Source organism: Mauremys mutica, chromosome 4, assembly GCF_020497125.1.
Source record: "Mauremys mutica isolate MM-2020 ecotype Southern chromosome 4, ASM2049712v1, whole genome shotgun sequence".
Taxonomy (NCBI): Eukaryota; Metazoa; Chordata; order Testudines; family Geoemydidae; genus Mauremys; species Mauremys mutica.
Window position 1 is genome coordinate 120,098,826 of NC_059075.1, and position 16,733 is coordinate 120,115,558.

The 16,733-nt window shown below is 59.1% G+C and overlaps 2 protein-coding genes across 4 annotated transcripts; one reads left to right on the forward strand and one right to left on the reverse strand.

The window, feature by feature from the left end:
• The first annotated feature begins 1,692 nt into the window (after window positions 1-1,692).
• On the forward strand, window positions 1,693-8,994 carry LOC123369252 (fascin-like). Its single transcript, XM_045014608.1, has 7 exons — window positions 1,693-2,098; window positions 3,726-3,975; window positions 4,370-4,651; window positions 5,940-6,058; window positions 7,205-7,361; window positions 7,952-8,125; window positions 8,728-8,994. Exons 1-7 carry the CDS (start codon window positions 1,754-1,756, stop codon window positions 8,925-8,927), a joined length of 1,527 nt encoding a protein of 508 aa, XP_044870543.1. The 5' UTR covers window positions 1,693-1,753; the 3' UTR covers window positions 8,928-8,994.
• A 344-nt stretch (window positions 8,995-9,338) lies between these two features.
• On the reverse strand, window positions 9,339-15,720 carry TMEM216 (transmembrane protein 216). Of its 3 annotated transcripts, none has more exons than XM_045014617.1 (5): window positions 15,635-15,720; window positions 11,808-11,909; window positions 11,218-11,310; window positions 10,602-10,803; window positions 9,339-10,038 (listed from the first exon to the last, which is right to left on the reverse strand). In XM_045014617.1, exons 1-5 carry the CDS (start codon window positions 15,645-15,647, stop codon window positions 10,023-10,025), a joined length of 426 nt encoding a protein of 141 aa, XP_044870552.1. In that variant the 5' UTR covers window positions 15,648-15,720; the 3' UTR covers window positions 9,339-10,022. The 3 variants fall into 3 exon arrangements, with proteins under 3 accessions (XP_044870552.1, XP_044870551.1, XP_044870550.1); XM_045014616.1 differs by lacking the exon at window positions 15,635-15,720 and adding an exon at window positions 14,880-15,084; XM_045014615.1 differs by lacking the exon at window positions 15,635-15,720 and having other exon boundaries at window positions 11,808-13,595.
• Window positions 15,721-16,733: the final 1,013 nt, after the last annotated feature.

Genomic DNA, 16,733 nt, shown 5'->3' on the forward strand with positions numbered 1-16,733 from the left:
AACTGGTTCTTGGTTAGTTAAGCACCACGTTGTGGTGCGTGTATGTGTGAGGAGGGAGGGAGACCCAAGCTAGTGGGGAAGGAGAGAATGGAGCACATCCAGTTAGGCTGGTGGTGATGGCCTGGAGCATACAGGTCAGGCTGGGTGATCTGGTGGCCCCTTCTGGCCTTGAACTCTGACTCAATGACTCTATTGTTGGGGGCGGTCCCCTTCCCCATGCTGAAGGAGCTGTGGCCCTCAGCAGGATTTGGGGGAGGAAGAGGCAAGGAGGGAAGTATATGCTATGATAGGAGTCAGTTGCCCTGCCTAGCTGTGATTTTTGCACCTATATTGACCAGCTACACGTGAAGTCCAGTGAGAGCCCCCCAGAGTGATGGGTAGAAACTGAATGTGAATCCTCTGCCACCGTGCTGAGAAAAAGTCAGAGCCCCTCTGAGCTGGTAGATCGGAGCACATATAACAAGACAGATGCAGGGCTGCTCCGTCTGGCCCCAGTGTGATGGCCCCTGGGACGTTATGTGCTGGGCCCCAGGGTACAATACCTTCTTGGAGTTTGGACCAATCACTGAGATCCTGGGAAGCTGAGGGACGTTCAGGTCACATGTGAAATGGGTCCCACCAGGGATGATGAGGGCTAGCTGGTGGCTCCTGCAGAGAAACAGCCTGCCTGCCTCTCCGAGGCATCCTTCAGGCAGCGATCAAGAAAGCAGCCCTGCATGGTACCAGTCTTGTAAGCCGCTGCCCTTTCAGGCTTCTTTCCCAGGTATGGCTGAAGTGCCAGTGGTGATCAGACTGCATCTCCTAGCCCTGCGCCCTTCAGACCAGCTGTGGTAGCACTGAGCTTTAGGCTGTGGCCAGAGGTCAGGTGTCTGTACTCACATTGCTCAGTCTGCTGCCTTTCACCGGGTGAGTGTGAAGTCCTGCCTGTGAGCCCAGGCCAGAGTGGCTGGGGCAGCCTGAACTGACTCTGGTCATTCTGGGGATCGCAGGAGGATGGGCAGCTGCGGCTGATACTCTGAGGCCCTCCCTTGTGAAGTATTGCAAGGCTCAATCTTGTCCTCTTCCAGCACTTCCGTGGGACCATGAGATGCCGTGGCTCTGATGTCAGCTATTGGCCCTCCAACTTTCCATCCCCCCAATAATTGGGGCTGTCACAGAGATGCTCTGGAGCCTGCAGGAAGAGAGGAGCTGGCTGACACGCTCGCCCTGGGGTGGCATGTGCACTCTTGTTCTTAATGGCTTCACTGTCTCCTGTTCCCTCCCCCAGGGGCCTGGGGCAGGGTGTCCTTACCTGCCACCAGCTTGGCCTTAGCAGCGCTTGGGGTTGGAGTCGAAGGCTGCAGCTGGAGGGCCTGGGGGAGGGGTTCTGCTCCTAACCCAGGGTGGGGGTTGGGCTGAGGTCCCTGAGAGGGCTGGGGGCAAAGCCGTTACCAGCAAGTATAACATCCCCCTAGGTTGTAGGGATGGAGCACGGCTATGGCCCCTCCACTGTGGATGCTGCTCCGTTAGTGACGTGTGCATGTTGGGGGGTGAAGCCATGAGCGCCTGAGTGGGGCTTATAAGGTGAGGGTGGAGCCAGGGTGTGACTGGAGCTAGATGTGTGGGGGTGGAGCTGTGCAGTGGGTGGGGCTAGTGCTGGGGGGTGGGGCTAGTGCTGGGGGGTGGGGCCTATGCAGTGACTGCCCAGTTGCCTGGTGCCCATTGTTGTGGACGTGTCTGAGCAGTACCAGTGCCATATAGCAGCCCAGGTGGGATGAGTGGGAGTGATCAGAGCCCCATGGCTAACTCCACTGTACCTCCCTCTCTGGCCTGTGGCCTTATCAATGCTGCCAACCGGTACCTGAGCGCTGAGCCTTTCCGCTTCCAGGTGGTGGCCACGGGCTTGGTGCTGCGGCTCCGCCAGGTCTGGATGCTGCGCTTCGTGCCTTCACAGGGAGCTGGGGCGGCCGGGCAGGCTGAGGAGAGTGGGCAGAGGCTTCATCTGCTCAGCTCCCTGCAGCGCTTCCTGGCAGCTGATCCCAACGGCAAAGTCACCTGTGACCAGGAGAGCCCGGGCCCGGGTGCCCTCTTCCTGCTGCGGCAGTACCCAGATGGCAAGGTGTGCAAACTCCACCCCCCCCAGAGCTCCCCATTGCCCCACACCCCAGGCACCAGCTCCACTGAGCCTGAGTCCCCCTCCTGCTGCGGCAAGACCTGAGGGCAAGGTGTGAGCCCCCACCTGCCCCAGCACCTAGCACCCACTTGCTGCTGCCATATCAGCCCATCTGACAGTAGAGCCCGCAGCCCCCTGCCCTCCCTATGGGCAATCCCCCAGCATCTGATAGCTGGGGGAGGAGCAAAGCTGGCTGGGGCTCAACTGGCAAACATCATCAAAGCCAAGGGGCTCCCTGCAGATCAATGGGGGTCCTTGCACTGAGCCAGGGCATGGGGGAGTGCAGATGAGCTCGGGTGCCATGTCAACTCAGAATTAGCTCTCCCACCGAGCAACCTCTCTGCTCTGGCCGAGGCCTTAGGGGCACTGTGCTATATTGGAGAATGACCATGGCCTCAGCCCACCAGTAGTGGGTCTCTACAACACAGGATGGGTGAGCTCATCTCTGTCCCCCCTCCCCCGCCCCCCATCGTGAGTTGGGAAGGAAGTTAGTCCTGTGCCTGCTCAGATCCTCTACCCTGCAGCCACCAGGGGGCCATGCATCCCCCAAGAAATCCCCTTTTCTGTGGGCACAGTCGCTGTGTCACTACAGCGCAAGTCCCTGGCTGGAGGTGACTGGGTGCTCCCTGAGGGCCAGTTGGCTCGGGGCCTGCTCTTAGGGTGCTGGTCCCACTGTAAGCTCCAGGGAGGGGGAGGCACTTTTTGCCTCCAGCCCAGTGACTGGAGTCTGACTGGGGCTGGTAGTGACCAAAAGCCTTCCCATGGGCCAGCTGCTGAGGGGTCTGAGGCAGATATGTTGTAGGCATCTCAACCTGGTGGCGCAGTGGGGCAGGAGCCCGTGTCTCAGGTGCCATGGCTGGGAGCCTCCGAACAAGCCATGGGGCCGGCATGATGGGTGGGTGGAGCCCCTGAGCTGGGACTGACTGAGTCACTTTGGATGTGGGCTGAAGTGGAGCCAGGGGCATGATGGCTCAGGGGTCTTGGGGTCAAGCGGGTCCTGCCCATGGGTCGGGCTGAAGAGCAGGCAAAAGACGAGCTGTCAAAGCTCATGTGTCAGCACGGACAGAGGGACCCAGCTGGGGGTGCTGCTGTGCTCCAAGGCCCAGACATCCTCTCCTCAGACGTACGGGCCCTGAGGATTTCCCACCTCCACTTTACCAAGGAAATGGGGGATCCTGCAGGTCCCTGGTCCCACAGAAGGTAAGGACGTGGGTGCCACTGGGGCTCCCTTCCTGCACTGCAGCCCAGATGGGAGAGGTCTACGTACCGCTCTCCTGAGTCCTCTTCCAGCCAGCTTGGCCCCTCTGGCTCCTGAGCGCGGCTCATGTGACAGTGCCGGCTTCTCTCCTCCATGTACCAACACACCCAGGTCTTCCTGTGGCTCCCCCCCAGGCTCCCACACGCACACCAGGGCCCTTGAGTGCTGTGCTGGGGTCTGCACTGGAGGAGCCAGCACTGCCCCCCAAGCCATGCTGGCACCGGCCCCTCCTTGCTTGGGTATGTGCTTTGCCCACAGGGGAGACCTGTCTGTACCCACCCCGCCCTGGCAATGATGGGCTGCCCCTCCCGGCAGGTGTCCCTGCAGTGCGAGCTCTCCCAGCGCTACCTGGGCGGGGCCGAGGACAACGTCACCTGCTTTGCTCAGACCGTGAGCGAGGGCGAGAAGTGGAGCCTGCACCTGGCCCAGCACCCCAACGGGCACATGCTGAACCCTGGCAAGCAGCGCTACATGCGCTGCGACCAGCAGACTGGGCACATGCGCTGCGACCGCGATCTGCCCTGGGGGCCCGAGGCCGTCATCACCCTCCACTTCTACCTCAAAGGTAGGCAGCCCCTCCCCGCTGCCTCAGGGGTGCTCTGCCCTGCTGGGGTGGGGGGAGCTGAGGGGAGGTACTGGAGAGTAAGGGGGTGGGGGTGCCATGTGGGAGCAGATCAGAGGGAAGGGGGAAGATGTGAGCAGGGGAGTGGGGTATTGGGTGCCGGGGTGGGTGGGGAAGGATGTGGGAGGCCAGGGCACCAGGATGGGATGGGGAATGTAGGTGTAGATGAGGTGAGGTGCGTGCTGGTCCATTGCACGTGTCCCACAGGTTCACAGCATCACTGGGATTGCCAGTGGCTCGGATCCCGTACAGCTCCGAGGGCTGTTAGGCCAGCGGCACTGGAGCGTGGTGCCAGGGTGACTCACTGTCTAACGTTGCCTCCCTGCCCTGTCTCTAGAGAAGAAGTACGGGCTGCGGAGCGGAGCTGGGAGCCTCCTGGCTGCCGACGGCTCACTACAGGCCGAGCTGTCCCCTCAGACGCTCTACTCCCTGGAGCTCCGGGGAGGGCTGCTGGCCCTGCGCGACGCGGACGGCAGGTACCTGACTGGGCGCGAGGGCACCGTCAAGACCTTCAAGACGGACAAGCCGGGGCGTGACGAGCTCTTTGCTCTGGAGCCCAGCGCTGCACAGGTCTCGCTGCGCACCTTCGCCGGGGGCCGCTTTGTCTGCTGCAGGCCAGGTGAGTGGGGCAGGGTGGGGAACCCGGTGCTGCATCCAGATGGCACCACTTGGCCTGCTGGCTTCTGCTACCGGGGCGGCTCTATGTATTTTGCTGTCCCAAGCACGGCGGCTTTCGGCGGCATGCCTGAGGCAGGTCCACCGGTCCTGCGCCTTCGGTGTACCCACCACTGAATTGACACCGAAACCGCTGGACCGGCGGACCTCCCGCAGGCATGCCACGGAAGGCAGCCTGACTGCTGCCCTCACGGCGACTGGCATGCCGCCCTGGCGCCCCCCTCTGCTTGCCACCGCAGGCACGCGCTTGGTGTGCTGGTGCCTGGAGCCGCACCTGGCTGCTACTCCCACTCCAGCCCCACCCCACCCCACCTCCAGGCTGCTATCTGGACAGGCAGCACATGCTGCAGCAGGAGCAGACCTGGCAGCCAGGCCCCATATACCCTGGGGCATGCTGCACATAGAAGGCCTAGTGGTTGCAGCACTGGACTGGGACTGGAGCTGGGTTTGTTTCCTGGCTCCCTGTGGGACCTAGCTCAAGTCACTGCATCTCTCTAGGCCTCTGTTCCCTATGTGCAAAATGGATATAATATTCCTTCCTTTCTCCCGTGTTTGTGTAGTGAAACAGTCAGATCTGCAGGGCAGGGACTGTCACTGTGTCTGTACAGCCCCTAGCACAATGGGGCCTGATCTTGGTTCAGGCCCCTATTGTTGTTATTTGTATTAAACTACGGCGTGATGTGAATTCTGCAGCAAAATCCAGTGGTCTCTGACAAAGATGCAAGTCGTTTGCAATATTGCACCCAGTGGAATATGGAAATCTGCACTGTGCTGTTTATTTTGTGAAAAGCATTGTATACTGGGCTGCCCCCACATGTTGAAGATGGCCAGTGGGGTTTGGCATTGACAGACAGACAGTAGGTTTCATGCTTAACGGTCCATCTAGCTGCTGGATCAGCTTTCCTAGCTGTTGTTTCAGGCTGTCTGCCTGCAGCCTCAGGCAGGTGTCCCATTATTAATTACCCTCCAGTCACATTTTCAAGGGGGCTCTGCATTATGTGGGCAGCCACAGGGTGCCAGTTAGCCCTTGGGATCTCTTCACAGGGTCAACGTGTCCCCATCTGCTGTGGTGGATGGAAGTTGCCATGAGTGGAGTAGGTCCGGCTGCAGCCAGCAGAGGGCAGCAGTGGTACACATACTGGCCCTTCTGGGCCATGGGGAGGGCATTATTGATTCTCTGGGCTGGCACCACACTGCCCGCCCTTTTACCATGTGTCTCTTGCTGCCCGCAGGGGCTGACATCTATGCCAACGCCATGTCCGTCGGCAACACAGAGATTTTCCAGCTGCTGCTGAACGATGTCACCAAGCAGGCCTGCTTTCGCAGCTCCTCCGGCACCTACCTCGCCGCAGTGAGTGTGGCCAGAGCCAGGGGATTGGCACAGATCCCCCCCCATGGGGGGAGATCGACAGAACCACCGGCTGTGTCCTGCAGCGTGCTGCCTGCCGCAGTGCAGCTCTGGCGATCCACCAGCAAGGGGCGAACGCATCGCTGGGACAGGGATGTAGGCAACTGCCAGCACAGGGCAGGCTGGCCCTGGCTCTCCCCTGCCCTGCTATTCAATCCCAGCCACTAGCTAGAGTGTGCCCCGTTCCAGGAGTGGCCTATTCAGAAGGTGCCAGCAGGTTAGGGGTTAAACCCCCTTGCTCCGTGGCCTGGGCAGGAGAGCTTTGAATCTCAGTTCCTCTGTCCCTCCTCTGTCCAGCCCTGTGCCCAGCTGGTGCCCTCCTTAGCCCTGCCCCAGAGCCATGTTTGCCCCTCTCTTAGGGGGGCATCAGGTAGTGGCAGAGGAACATGGCTCCAAGGACTGGGCCTGTGGCCTGACCCCCACTAGGAGACGAAGGTTTCTAACCATTAGAGGAGTGAAGTTCTGGAACAGCCTTCCAAGGGGAGTAGTGGGGGCAAAAGACATATCTGGCTTTAAGACTAAGCTTGATAAATTTATGGAGGGGATGGTATGATGGGATAGCCTAATTTTGGCAATTAATTTGGCAATTGATCTTTGATTATCAGCAGCTAAGTGGTCTGTGATGGGATGTTAGATGGGTTGGGATCTGAGTTACTACAGAGAATTCTTTCCTGGGTGCTGGCTGGTGAGTCTTGCCCACATGCTCAGGGTTTAACTGATCGCCATATTTGGGGTCGGGAAGGAATTTTTCTCCAGGGCAGATTGGCAGAGGCCCTGGAGGTTTTTCGCCTTCCTATGCAGCATGGGGCACGGGTCACTTTCTGGAGGATTCTCTGCAGCTTGAGGTCTTCAAACCGCAATTTGGGGACTTCGATAACTCAGACATAGGCTAGGGGTTCGTTATAGAAGTGGATGGGTGGTATTCTGTGGACTGCATTGTGCAGGAGGTCAGACTAGATGATCATAATGGTCCCTTCTGACCTTAAAGTCTATGAGTCTGAGTCTATGGGAGCAGCTCCTGGTCTCCCCCAAAGGGGGAATGTGAGGGCTGAGCACCCATCCCCACCCCCTAATGCTGCCTCCTTGCAGGGCCCCAAGGACTCTGTGGTGAGCACCAGCACCCAGGACAAGGGGGTCTGGTTCTCACTCCAGTACCGGGAGCAGAGGGTGACCCTGCGAATGGCTGACGGCAGACACATGGCCACCAGGCCCAATGGGCAGCTGCTGCTGGTGCCCGAGGCGGCAGGTAGGAGCAGGACGCAGCCGATACCCCTAATTGGGAAGGGGAGTTGGCAATGTGATAGAGGCCCTTCACCTCTCTGCCCCACGCCTCCCATCCTGCCCCGGGGCGGCGCTGATAAATCCCTCCCATGCAGTGGCTGTTCTGGGGCTCATGTGATGTGAGGCCAGGGTGTGTCTGCCCAGATCACTGGCACTAACTGCATCCCTTGGTTGCAGCCAGGGTCCTTGGAATGAGGAGGCCCTGGGGCAGGGGCCAGGCCTGCCCTGCAAGGAGAGCGTCCGTTTCCAGGGCTTGCTGTCCAGCAGCTTTGGCCTCTCTGCTCGATCCCTGCCCTGGAGGGGTGGGGCAGAGGAGGTCCAGGGCCCTGCTCTAGAGCATCACCCCCATTCCTGCCATCCCCGGGGGAGTGGGCCCTGGCCTGCCCCGTAGACTGAAGGGATGGTTCTCAGCAGCAGCCCCTCCTGACCTGACTTGACAGAGCTTTGGCCCTTTCTGCCTCCGCACAGCGCCTCTGCAGGGCCGGTAGCCTCCATCCCGTGCCCCATGTGGGGCCAGCTGGAGCTAACGCTGCTTGCTGGGATCTGTGCCCTCAGGCAAGGAGGAGGAGTTCCTGCTGCTGCTGGTGAACCGGCCCCTGCTGATTCTGCAGAGCGAGGCTGGCTTCGTGGGGCTGTTCCCCGGGACGCAGCGCCTGGATGGAAATCGACCAGCCTACGATGCCAGCACCCTGACGCTCGGCGAGGATGGCTTCTGCCACTTCAGAGTCGGTGCGGCACAGGGTTCCTGCCAGGGTCTGGGGCATGGAGACGCCAGGGGGTTGGGGATACCAGGGGCTGGGGAGTACCAGGCATGGGGGGAGGAGGCAGGGGATCTGTGCCAGGGCTGAAGTGTGGGAGTGCAGGGTGATAAGGGTGTGTCAGGCACTGGGGTATCCCTGGGGATAGAGGTGCTAGGGCAACGTGACTGGAGGTGGGGGGAGGGGCCCTTGGCCATGTCTTAGAAAGGGGGGTTGCCCAGGGTACCCCTGCCCAGGCTGGAAATGCCCTCTTCCATCACTGGGGGGACAGTCAATGAGCTGCTGAAGCCCCCCAGCTCCTCCCCTTCCCATCTGGTTCAGTAGCCAGCACTTCAGAGGAAAGAGGGAAGTGCCACCTGCCCCTCCTATAATCCTTCTAGGAGCAGAGTCCATGCTGGCCCCAGCTAGTGTCCGCTCTGCAGCAAGGCTCTGGTGTCCATCTCCTGGCGTGCTCCCACCCATAACATCCTGCGGCAGCACCTCCTGCAGGTTACAAGTGTGCCCTGTCACTCTGGCTGCCCCCTCTGCCATGACCCACGTCACCTGGCCCTAACTGCTCCCTTTGGCCCACAGCCAACAAGTACTGGAGCCTGGAGCAGGACGGGCTGGTCATGGCGAGTGGAGACCACCCCAGCAACTTCACTCTCCAGTTCGTCTCCTCCAGCTGCCTTGTGCTGAAGGCTCCCAACAGCAAGTACCTGGTGGCGGAGGCGGGGGGCCGCCTGTGGGCAGGCGCCTCAAACGCAGCCTCTGCCACGCCCTTCCGCTACTGAGCATCTCTAGCCCTGAAATAAACTTCTCTTCTGCTGTCCAAGCGCTGCCAGCCTGTTGCTGGGACCCCTCCCCTCCTGCTGCCACCCAGTCATTGCCCATCTCTTCTCACTATCGGTCTCCTTCCTGCTGCCTGGAGAGTGGGTCCAGGCTGGAGCAGCCAGTGCAGGCTGGCATGGGCCTGGCCTGCCACCTGGAGCCAGCTGCTGGGAGGAGATGTGGCCCAGGGGGAGGGAGAATTGAAGGTGCTTCTCCCAGCCAGAGCAGTGCTCTGTGGAGCAGGGAGCATTCATATGCCCTGAAGTGGGAGCAGGCTGGCTGTTGCTGCCCCCTAGTGGCCCAGGGAGGGAGGTGCCTCCTTGCTGCCCCCTGGGGAAGCCCTACTCTAATGAAAAGGCTCCAGGCAGCAGCAGTAGCAGAAAAATAAATATTTATCGGAAAATAGTATTGATTCGGAGGATGCCAGAGGAGGGGGGAAAGTGCAACGAGTCACTGCTACAGCAAATAACACTGAATCTGGGGGAGCGGGTGGAAGCACCTCCCAATCAGTCACACATGCGATAGACAGGAGCTTATTAATACTTAGGGGGGGGCCCTGGGTGTCTGCCCCTGTGCTGAAATGGGAGGACACAGAAGGTGCAGGCATGATCCATGGGGGTGTGGTCTGGGCCAGGGGCCACCTGGCCTTGTGTGTGTGGGCTCGGACAAACTCTAAGCCCTGGTTGTAGGGGCTGGAATGGAATCCATGACAGCTCCCAGCAGCCTCACCCCCTCTTCCCCCCCGACTGCCAGGCAGGTAGGGGAGGGCGGTGCCTGCAGCGGGTGAGTGATGCCTGGGCACACGGAATGGCTGCTTCATGAGGCGCCAGGAGTGGGATGCGAGTTAAAGTCTCTCTCCAAGTCGCTGGGCTTCCAGTGGTGGCTTCCTGCCCAGAAGCGGCTGATGTGGAACGAGACTGTGGCTGGGTCTACCTGTGCTCCGAGGGGCTGAGACGCAGCCATCAGACCAGCCGTGGAGGGAGGGAATGTGTGGCCTCGGTCCCAGGCGCTGGGGCAACACGTCGCCTTGTCTGGCCCGGAACAGCCTGGAGGGAGCCTTAGTATGAATCCACCCTAGAGGGAGATAAACAGGCGAGAACCTGGCCGTCAGTAGCAGACCCGCAGCAGCCTCTCCAACCCCACCCTGCACACAGCTCTGGCTGGGGGGGGACCTTCCCTCACATCCCTGGGCAACCCTGTCCCCTAACTGCTTCCCCACCCCCCTGGGAATCTGTCCTCGTAGTAGCCAATCAGAGGAGAGGAGTGCAGATGAGGAAATGGAGGCAGGGGCAGTCAGGAATGGCACCCCAGGAGTCCTGATCCCCAGGCGTGTGCATGAACCACCTGCCCTGCCTTTCTCTGTTTGTATCATCAGCGTTTTCTCTCCTCGCTTTCCCTCTCTCATCCTGTCTCCACCACAGCCTCCCTCTTTGCCCATAACCTAGTTATTCCCTCATTTCCACTAGCCCTTGAATGGTCCAGTCTCCTCCAACCCCAGTGCTTTTTTGCCCCTTGGATCCTGTCTCCCTCCTGGCCAGTTTGTCCACCCCAGCTCCTCCCACGTTACCCCTCCAGACGCTGCCCACTCCTGCTCAGTCTCCCAGTGCCTCCCAGGGCAGGAGGGGGTGGGGGGGTACCTGGAGAAGGAGGCCAGGGTGAGGATGCCCAGGAGAAGCTCGACAGCGTAGAAGAGCAGCAGGATGGCATTGAGGATGGCCTCCAGCCGCAGGGCGTAGGTCTGCAGCAGCAGATAATAGGCCGCCATCACTGCCGCCGGGAATGTCAAGGCCAGACTGATGGAGAGCGGCACCTTCCGCTGGCATAGGTTCCCCTTGGAGCCTGCCACGTGGCACAGTTAGTTAGTAAGGCAACCGCTCCCTGCCCTGCAGCCATCCACGCACGCAGCTTCCTGGAGGGGCACAACTGGGGGGACAGACTGCTGGGGGATTGGGATATGGAGCCTATCCCCTCTAGGGCACAGGCTCCAATCCAGCCCAAGGGCAAGGAATGGGACATGGAGCCTTTCCTCTCTAGGCCTCTGGCTCCAATCAAGCCCCTGGTCCAGAGACCCAGCTGGCTCCGGCAAAGAGCTCTTCAGCTCTAGGCACTGATCCATCTCCAAGCTGAGTGACCAAATTCAGTCATGTGCTGGTTGCTTGGCGGCCCAGTGAAATCAGGCACCAGTCCAGCCCTCTGAGAGCTGTTTGCCCCCAGGGGCTGCTCACCCTGTTGTTCCAGATCTTAGGCACTCACCAAAAAATATCCGAGTGACTTCAATGCCGAGGTAGAGGAAGAGCATGACCAGATCCAGGGCCAGGTTGGCAGAGGGGTATGGTAACAGCAGCCCTGTGGACACAAGTCACCTGTTTCAGGACGTGCGCAAGGCCTCCAAACCCTCTTTCTGGGGTGCCACTGTCCCTCACCAGGACAGGCCCCTAAGGAAGGGGAGATGGCTGTGAATAGCTAGTGGTTCTCAGCTGAAGGCCTTCCTCCAGGGACAGCAAGTCTGGGGGAGAGCCCCAGAGAGGTGCCAGCAGGACCACAGAAATGCAGTGCAGATAGTGGCTCATCTAATGGGTCCCGGCCCTTGCACAGCATCAGAACCAAATGCTAATGGCTTCCTCTTACTCCTCCTCCCACCAGATGCAGCCCTGCAACGGGCTGGGAGGCCTGAGGGGCTTGGGTGCAGTAAGGTAGCTGGTACGCCACAGGGCTTGTCCTGCCTGCCTTGCCCTCAGTCAAGTGGCACTTGATGCCACAGGCAGCCCTGCTGCCAAAGGCTGTTCCGTAGTAGTCTGTGGTGATCTGAAATGGAGGCTGGAATGGCAGCGGAGGGAACTCACCTTTATAGACGAATATGAAGATCTCCAGGAGGAAGTAAGTGGCATAATACCATCCATTGAGGAAGAGCAGGATTTCCAGCGGTGTAGAGGAGAGCTGGCGGCCTAGGGGATGGGCAGATGAACAGCATGAATGGGCGAGGTGCTGCTCCCCATGCAGGCCTGCCGGCCTCATTCCTCCCCGCAAAGGGGGCAGAGGAAGCCAGAAGTGCCTGAGCTGCATTAACCCCTAACTCCCCATGGGAGCCCTGACCTTGTAGGATGAGGGATTGTCTGGCTCTCTGAGATACGCTGAACACAAGGGACTGATTGAGAGAATAGGTGGTCAAGGTACTGGCCTGGATCCTTTCCCAGCTCTGCAACAGGCTCCTTCCATGACCTGGGCAAGCCACTGAGTGCAGACTTACAAAGAGATGTAGGCACCTAAAGATGTAGACAGGTGCTCACCTGCCTCTTTAGGCACCTCAAAATCTGACCCTGAGTCTCTCTGGGTCTCAGTTTCCCATCTGTAAAATGGGGATAAGAATCCTTCCTTTCTCCCAGCTTTTGTCTATTTTGTTTCACTGAGGTAGGGGCTGGTTCTCGCAATGGATTAGTGCAGCATAATGGAGCCCTGATCTCAGCTGGGGCTGCTGAGTGCTATTGTGATTTCACAGTGTCTCAGGCCAGAAGGGATCACTGAGTCTGACCTCCTGTAGAGCACAGGTTGCCAAGTTACCCCAGAGGCCGGGCAAGCTGCCACTTGGGGCTGACCTCACATCTGGCATGAGTCCAGTAACTTGTGTTTGACTAAGGCATCTTCCAGAGAGGTGATGGGAATCCCCCACTTCCTGGGTTGTTTTTTCCCGTGCTCTGTCCCCTCACTGTTGGGACCGTCGGCCTACTGTCTAATTTGAATTTGTCCAGCTTCAGCTTCCAGCCATCGTTTCGTGGTCGACTCTTCTCCGCTAGAAGCAGGCCGTGTGGTTCTCTAAGCCTCTCCACCTTCTGTCTGCAGGCAGGAGCTTGCCCCACTATATTTTGGTTTTATTCCCTCTGCTTGGTGCCACTCTTGGCAGGAAGAGGATTTTTGAGAACAGGAAACTGGTATTTAAAGAGAAAACATGGCAGGGCAGCAGGCCCAACTAAGATCAAAGAGCTCCTGCATGTGCCCAGCTGCACAGTAGTGTGCCACGTGCCCCACTTTACAGCAGGGTGTCAGGCAGCAAGGAGTGAAATACAGCAGCAAGAGCTGGCTTCGCACTCTCCAAGCTGGCTGTTTCTAGCTGCTTGGTGCTTCAGGCCAAGGTGAAGCACTGACTCCAACAGCAGTGATGTGGCAGACAAGCTTTCAGCTGTGTCGGCTGGTCATTTAGTAGTAGAACATGTTGTTTTGGAAGTAACAAGCCAGAGACCCATAGCTCTTGTCTTCTGTTCTGACTGGGGTGAAATAAAGTTCCCACAAATATGTCTGTAAATGGTGGATTCTCTGTGACTTTAAGTCTTTAAACCATGATTTGAGGACTTCAAGAGGTTAGGGGTCTATTTCAGGAGTGGGTTGGTGAGGTTCTGTGGCCTGCAATGTGCAGGGGGTCAGACTAGATCAGGGGTGGGCAAACTACGGCCTGGAGCCTCCCCCTTCAGATGTTTTAATCTAGCACTTGAGCTTCTGCCAGGGAGCAGGGTGTGGGGCTTGCCCCGCTCCACGTGTGCCATGGCTCCTTGCGGCTCCTGGAACCAGCGGCCTGTCCCCGCTCCGGCTCTTATGCGTAGGGGCAGCCAGGGGGCTCTACACGCTGCCCCCACCTCAAGCACTGCCCCCGCAGCTCTCATTGGAACCACAGACAATGGGAGTTGCAGGGGCAGCTCCTGTGGATGGGGCAGCGCGCCAAGCCGCCTGGCTACGCCTCCACGTAGGAGCCAGAGGGAAGGACATGTCACTGCTTCCGGGAGCTGCTTGAGGTAAGCGCTGCCTGGAGCCTGCACCCCTGACCCCTCCCATGCCCCAACCACTTGCCCCAGCCTTGATCCCCCTCCTGCCCTCCGAATCCCTTGGTCCCAGCCCGGAGCACCCTCCTGCGCTCCCAACCCCTCATCCATAGCCCCATACCAGAGCCCGTTCCCCCACAACGCAACCCCCTCCCTGAACCCAGAGCCCTCTCTTGCACCCTGAACTCCTCATATCTGGCTCCACCCCAGAGCCCGCAACCCCCAGCTGGAGCCTGCACCCCAACACCCAATTTCGTGAGCATTCATGGCCCTCCATACAATTTCCATTACCAGATGTGGCCCTCGGGCCAAAATGTTTTCCCACCCCAGACTAGATTATCATAATGGTCCCTTCTGATCTTAAAGCCTGTGAGATGACAGAACCCTGTAGTATGCAGTGTTTTCAAGGTACCGATAGATCATAATCAGGTTAGTGATGAGAATGGATCTCAGTGCCAGAGCTAACCTGACCCCTGACCGGTTCCATTCCACCCCTGCTGGCTGTAGCTCTGTGCTTTGCAGGGAAGTTTCCAGGCCTGGGCTCTGAGGGCGAGCTGCTTTTCAGCACCCTTTGAGCCAGCCGGGGTCAGTGGATCTGGGGGGGTGGGGGTGAGAGTGCTCGGTGCTTTCCTGAGATATAAAATCTGCTCGTTTTGTTTTTAAACCAGCTCCTGAAGGCGCAGGAGGGGGCGATTGGGCAGGGACACTCTCTCCATCATCACCTGGGGGGGGGCATAGCTCCGTCCATGGGGTGGGGGAAAGGGAGCCAGGTGCCCCCCTGGGATGGGCTGGGGGAAGGGACGTGCCCCTCCCCCCCGTGGAGGGGAAGGTCAAGGGCCCTTCCCGCGAGGACGGAGTCACGTGGCATCCCATGCAGAAGGTGGGGCAGGGGGACGTGCGCCCCCAAAGGTGGGAATGGGGAGGTCACGTGTCTTTCCCGCAAGGTTTAGAAGACACGTGGCAAAGCCCCCCGGAATTGCCCCCCCTCAGGGATGCTGCCGCCCCGCACTCGGTGAAGGCTCCTGCGGGGGGGGGGGGGGGGAGTCCCACGCACCGGGCTGGGGGGAGGAGGGAATCCGGGACCCCCTCCCCCAGCCCCGCACTTACTTCTGGGCGCCATCTTCCATCTCCATGGAAACTGTCACCCAGCGACATCGCTTCCGGGAACGCAGGCCAGGGAAGCGGAAGTGCAGGGCCAGAGCGGCTCGTGCCGCTCCAGCCGGCTCAGCCCCGCGGCTCGATGGTGCTGGAGGACCCGCCGGGCGCTGTGCAGCGGCGGCAGCGTTGGGTGGCGGAGGCAGGCCCCCCGGGCGGGGGCTCTGCGCAAATCTCCAGCTCCCGGAGTCCCGGCATCTCCGCACTGCCCCGGGGGGACCCCCCGAGCCTGCAGGCTCAGACACCCTTCCCCCCCCCCCGCAGCCCAGGGACCCCCCGAGCCTGCAGGCTCAGACACTTCCCCCCCACACCCCATTGATTATCGGTTTAACATCTCCTGGGTTCGAAGCCCGTCTCCTGTTTGTGTGGCTCGTTGCCTTTGCCCACCGGCGCCTGGCGCCACTGCGATGCTCCCCCCGCCTCTTGCCTCCAGGAATTTTATAACAAGACTTGTCACATCACAAGAGTTGGCAACGCTGCCATTCACTCCTCCTCCTATCCAGCGGCTCATGGCTAATACTGGGGGCCTCACAGTCCCCTATGGACCCTGATCTCCCTCTCTAACAGCAAGGCTGGTCACTCTGCAGCACCCCTGGCACTGCTTCCCAATGAGGCCCTGCTCCCTCCTTCAGCACCCCCACCCACAGACAACACAGGTCATTTGGAGATGTCCCTCCCCCTGCATTGGTGTAATCCCCATTGCTCACCGGTGACCCCCATTTCCTTCCCCTAAGCAGCATAGTTGGGTCACTGTCCGACCTCTTCCCCACAGCAGTGCAGCCCTGCAGCGCATCTGGAAAAAGGAAATACCATGGTTCTGAATTATGGAATTTATTTCTAAATAACTAACTCCTGAGCTGTACTCCCTCTGCTCTGATCACCACAAGACAGTACCCAGACCCCTTCCTCTGGAGCAGGCAGCTTGGAAATAAACCAATGCTGAAAACACAGCTCACTGGCAAGCTGAGGGGTTTCTCCATCCAGCTGAGATCATTAGACTAGCAAGTGCTTTATCTTCTCACCCCTCCAAGATCGAGATGTCATGGGAAACAAGGGCTGTGTTAAGTGGGTCTACATGTAAGTCTGCCTGCCCTAGGTTACAGCACCATTCTCGATACACACCTCTGCCCTGGCCTTTACCAAGGCTCTGCACCCTGCCTAGCCCTCCAACAAGCTGATGGAGGAATTCAGCGGTTGCCCATTCAGCAATGCGTACTCTGTGGTAGGAATGCAGACCCTACTGCTACCACTGCCAGTCAAGGTGATCGGTATTGTCTTATTGTCTCCTGCCTGCTGCTTAGATTGTCAGCTCTTTAGGGTGGCAGCCATCTTTGTTCTGTGTTTCTGCAGTGGCTAGCTCAGCAGGACCCTGATCCATGACTGGGGAATGACTAAACACCACAGGCAGCTCAGCAGCTGCATTCATAGAATATCAGGGTTGGAAGGGACCTCAGGAGGTCATCTAGTCCAACCCCCTGCTCAAAGCAGGACCAATTCCCAGACAGATTTTTACCCCAGTTCCCTAAATGACTCCCTTAAGGACTGAACTCACAACCCTGGGGTTAGCAGGCCAATGCTCAAACCACTGAGCTATCCCCCTCCCTCCCTCCCTCCCAAAAAAAAATAAAAAAAAAAAAATCCAGTTGAGGCGTGAACAGAACCTTAGCATAGCTCCTCTCAGGACAGCCATATAAGTACTGTGCGCTAACCAATTGCACCACTGGAGCACCTAAGGGAAAGAAAGAAAAGAAAAGAGTGAGAGTGTGTGTCCCGGCCATTGGATTCCTGCCCCCAGTAGGGGAATTA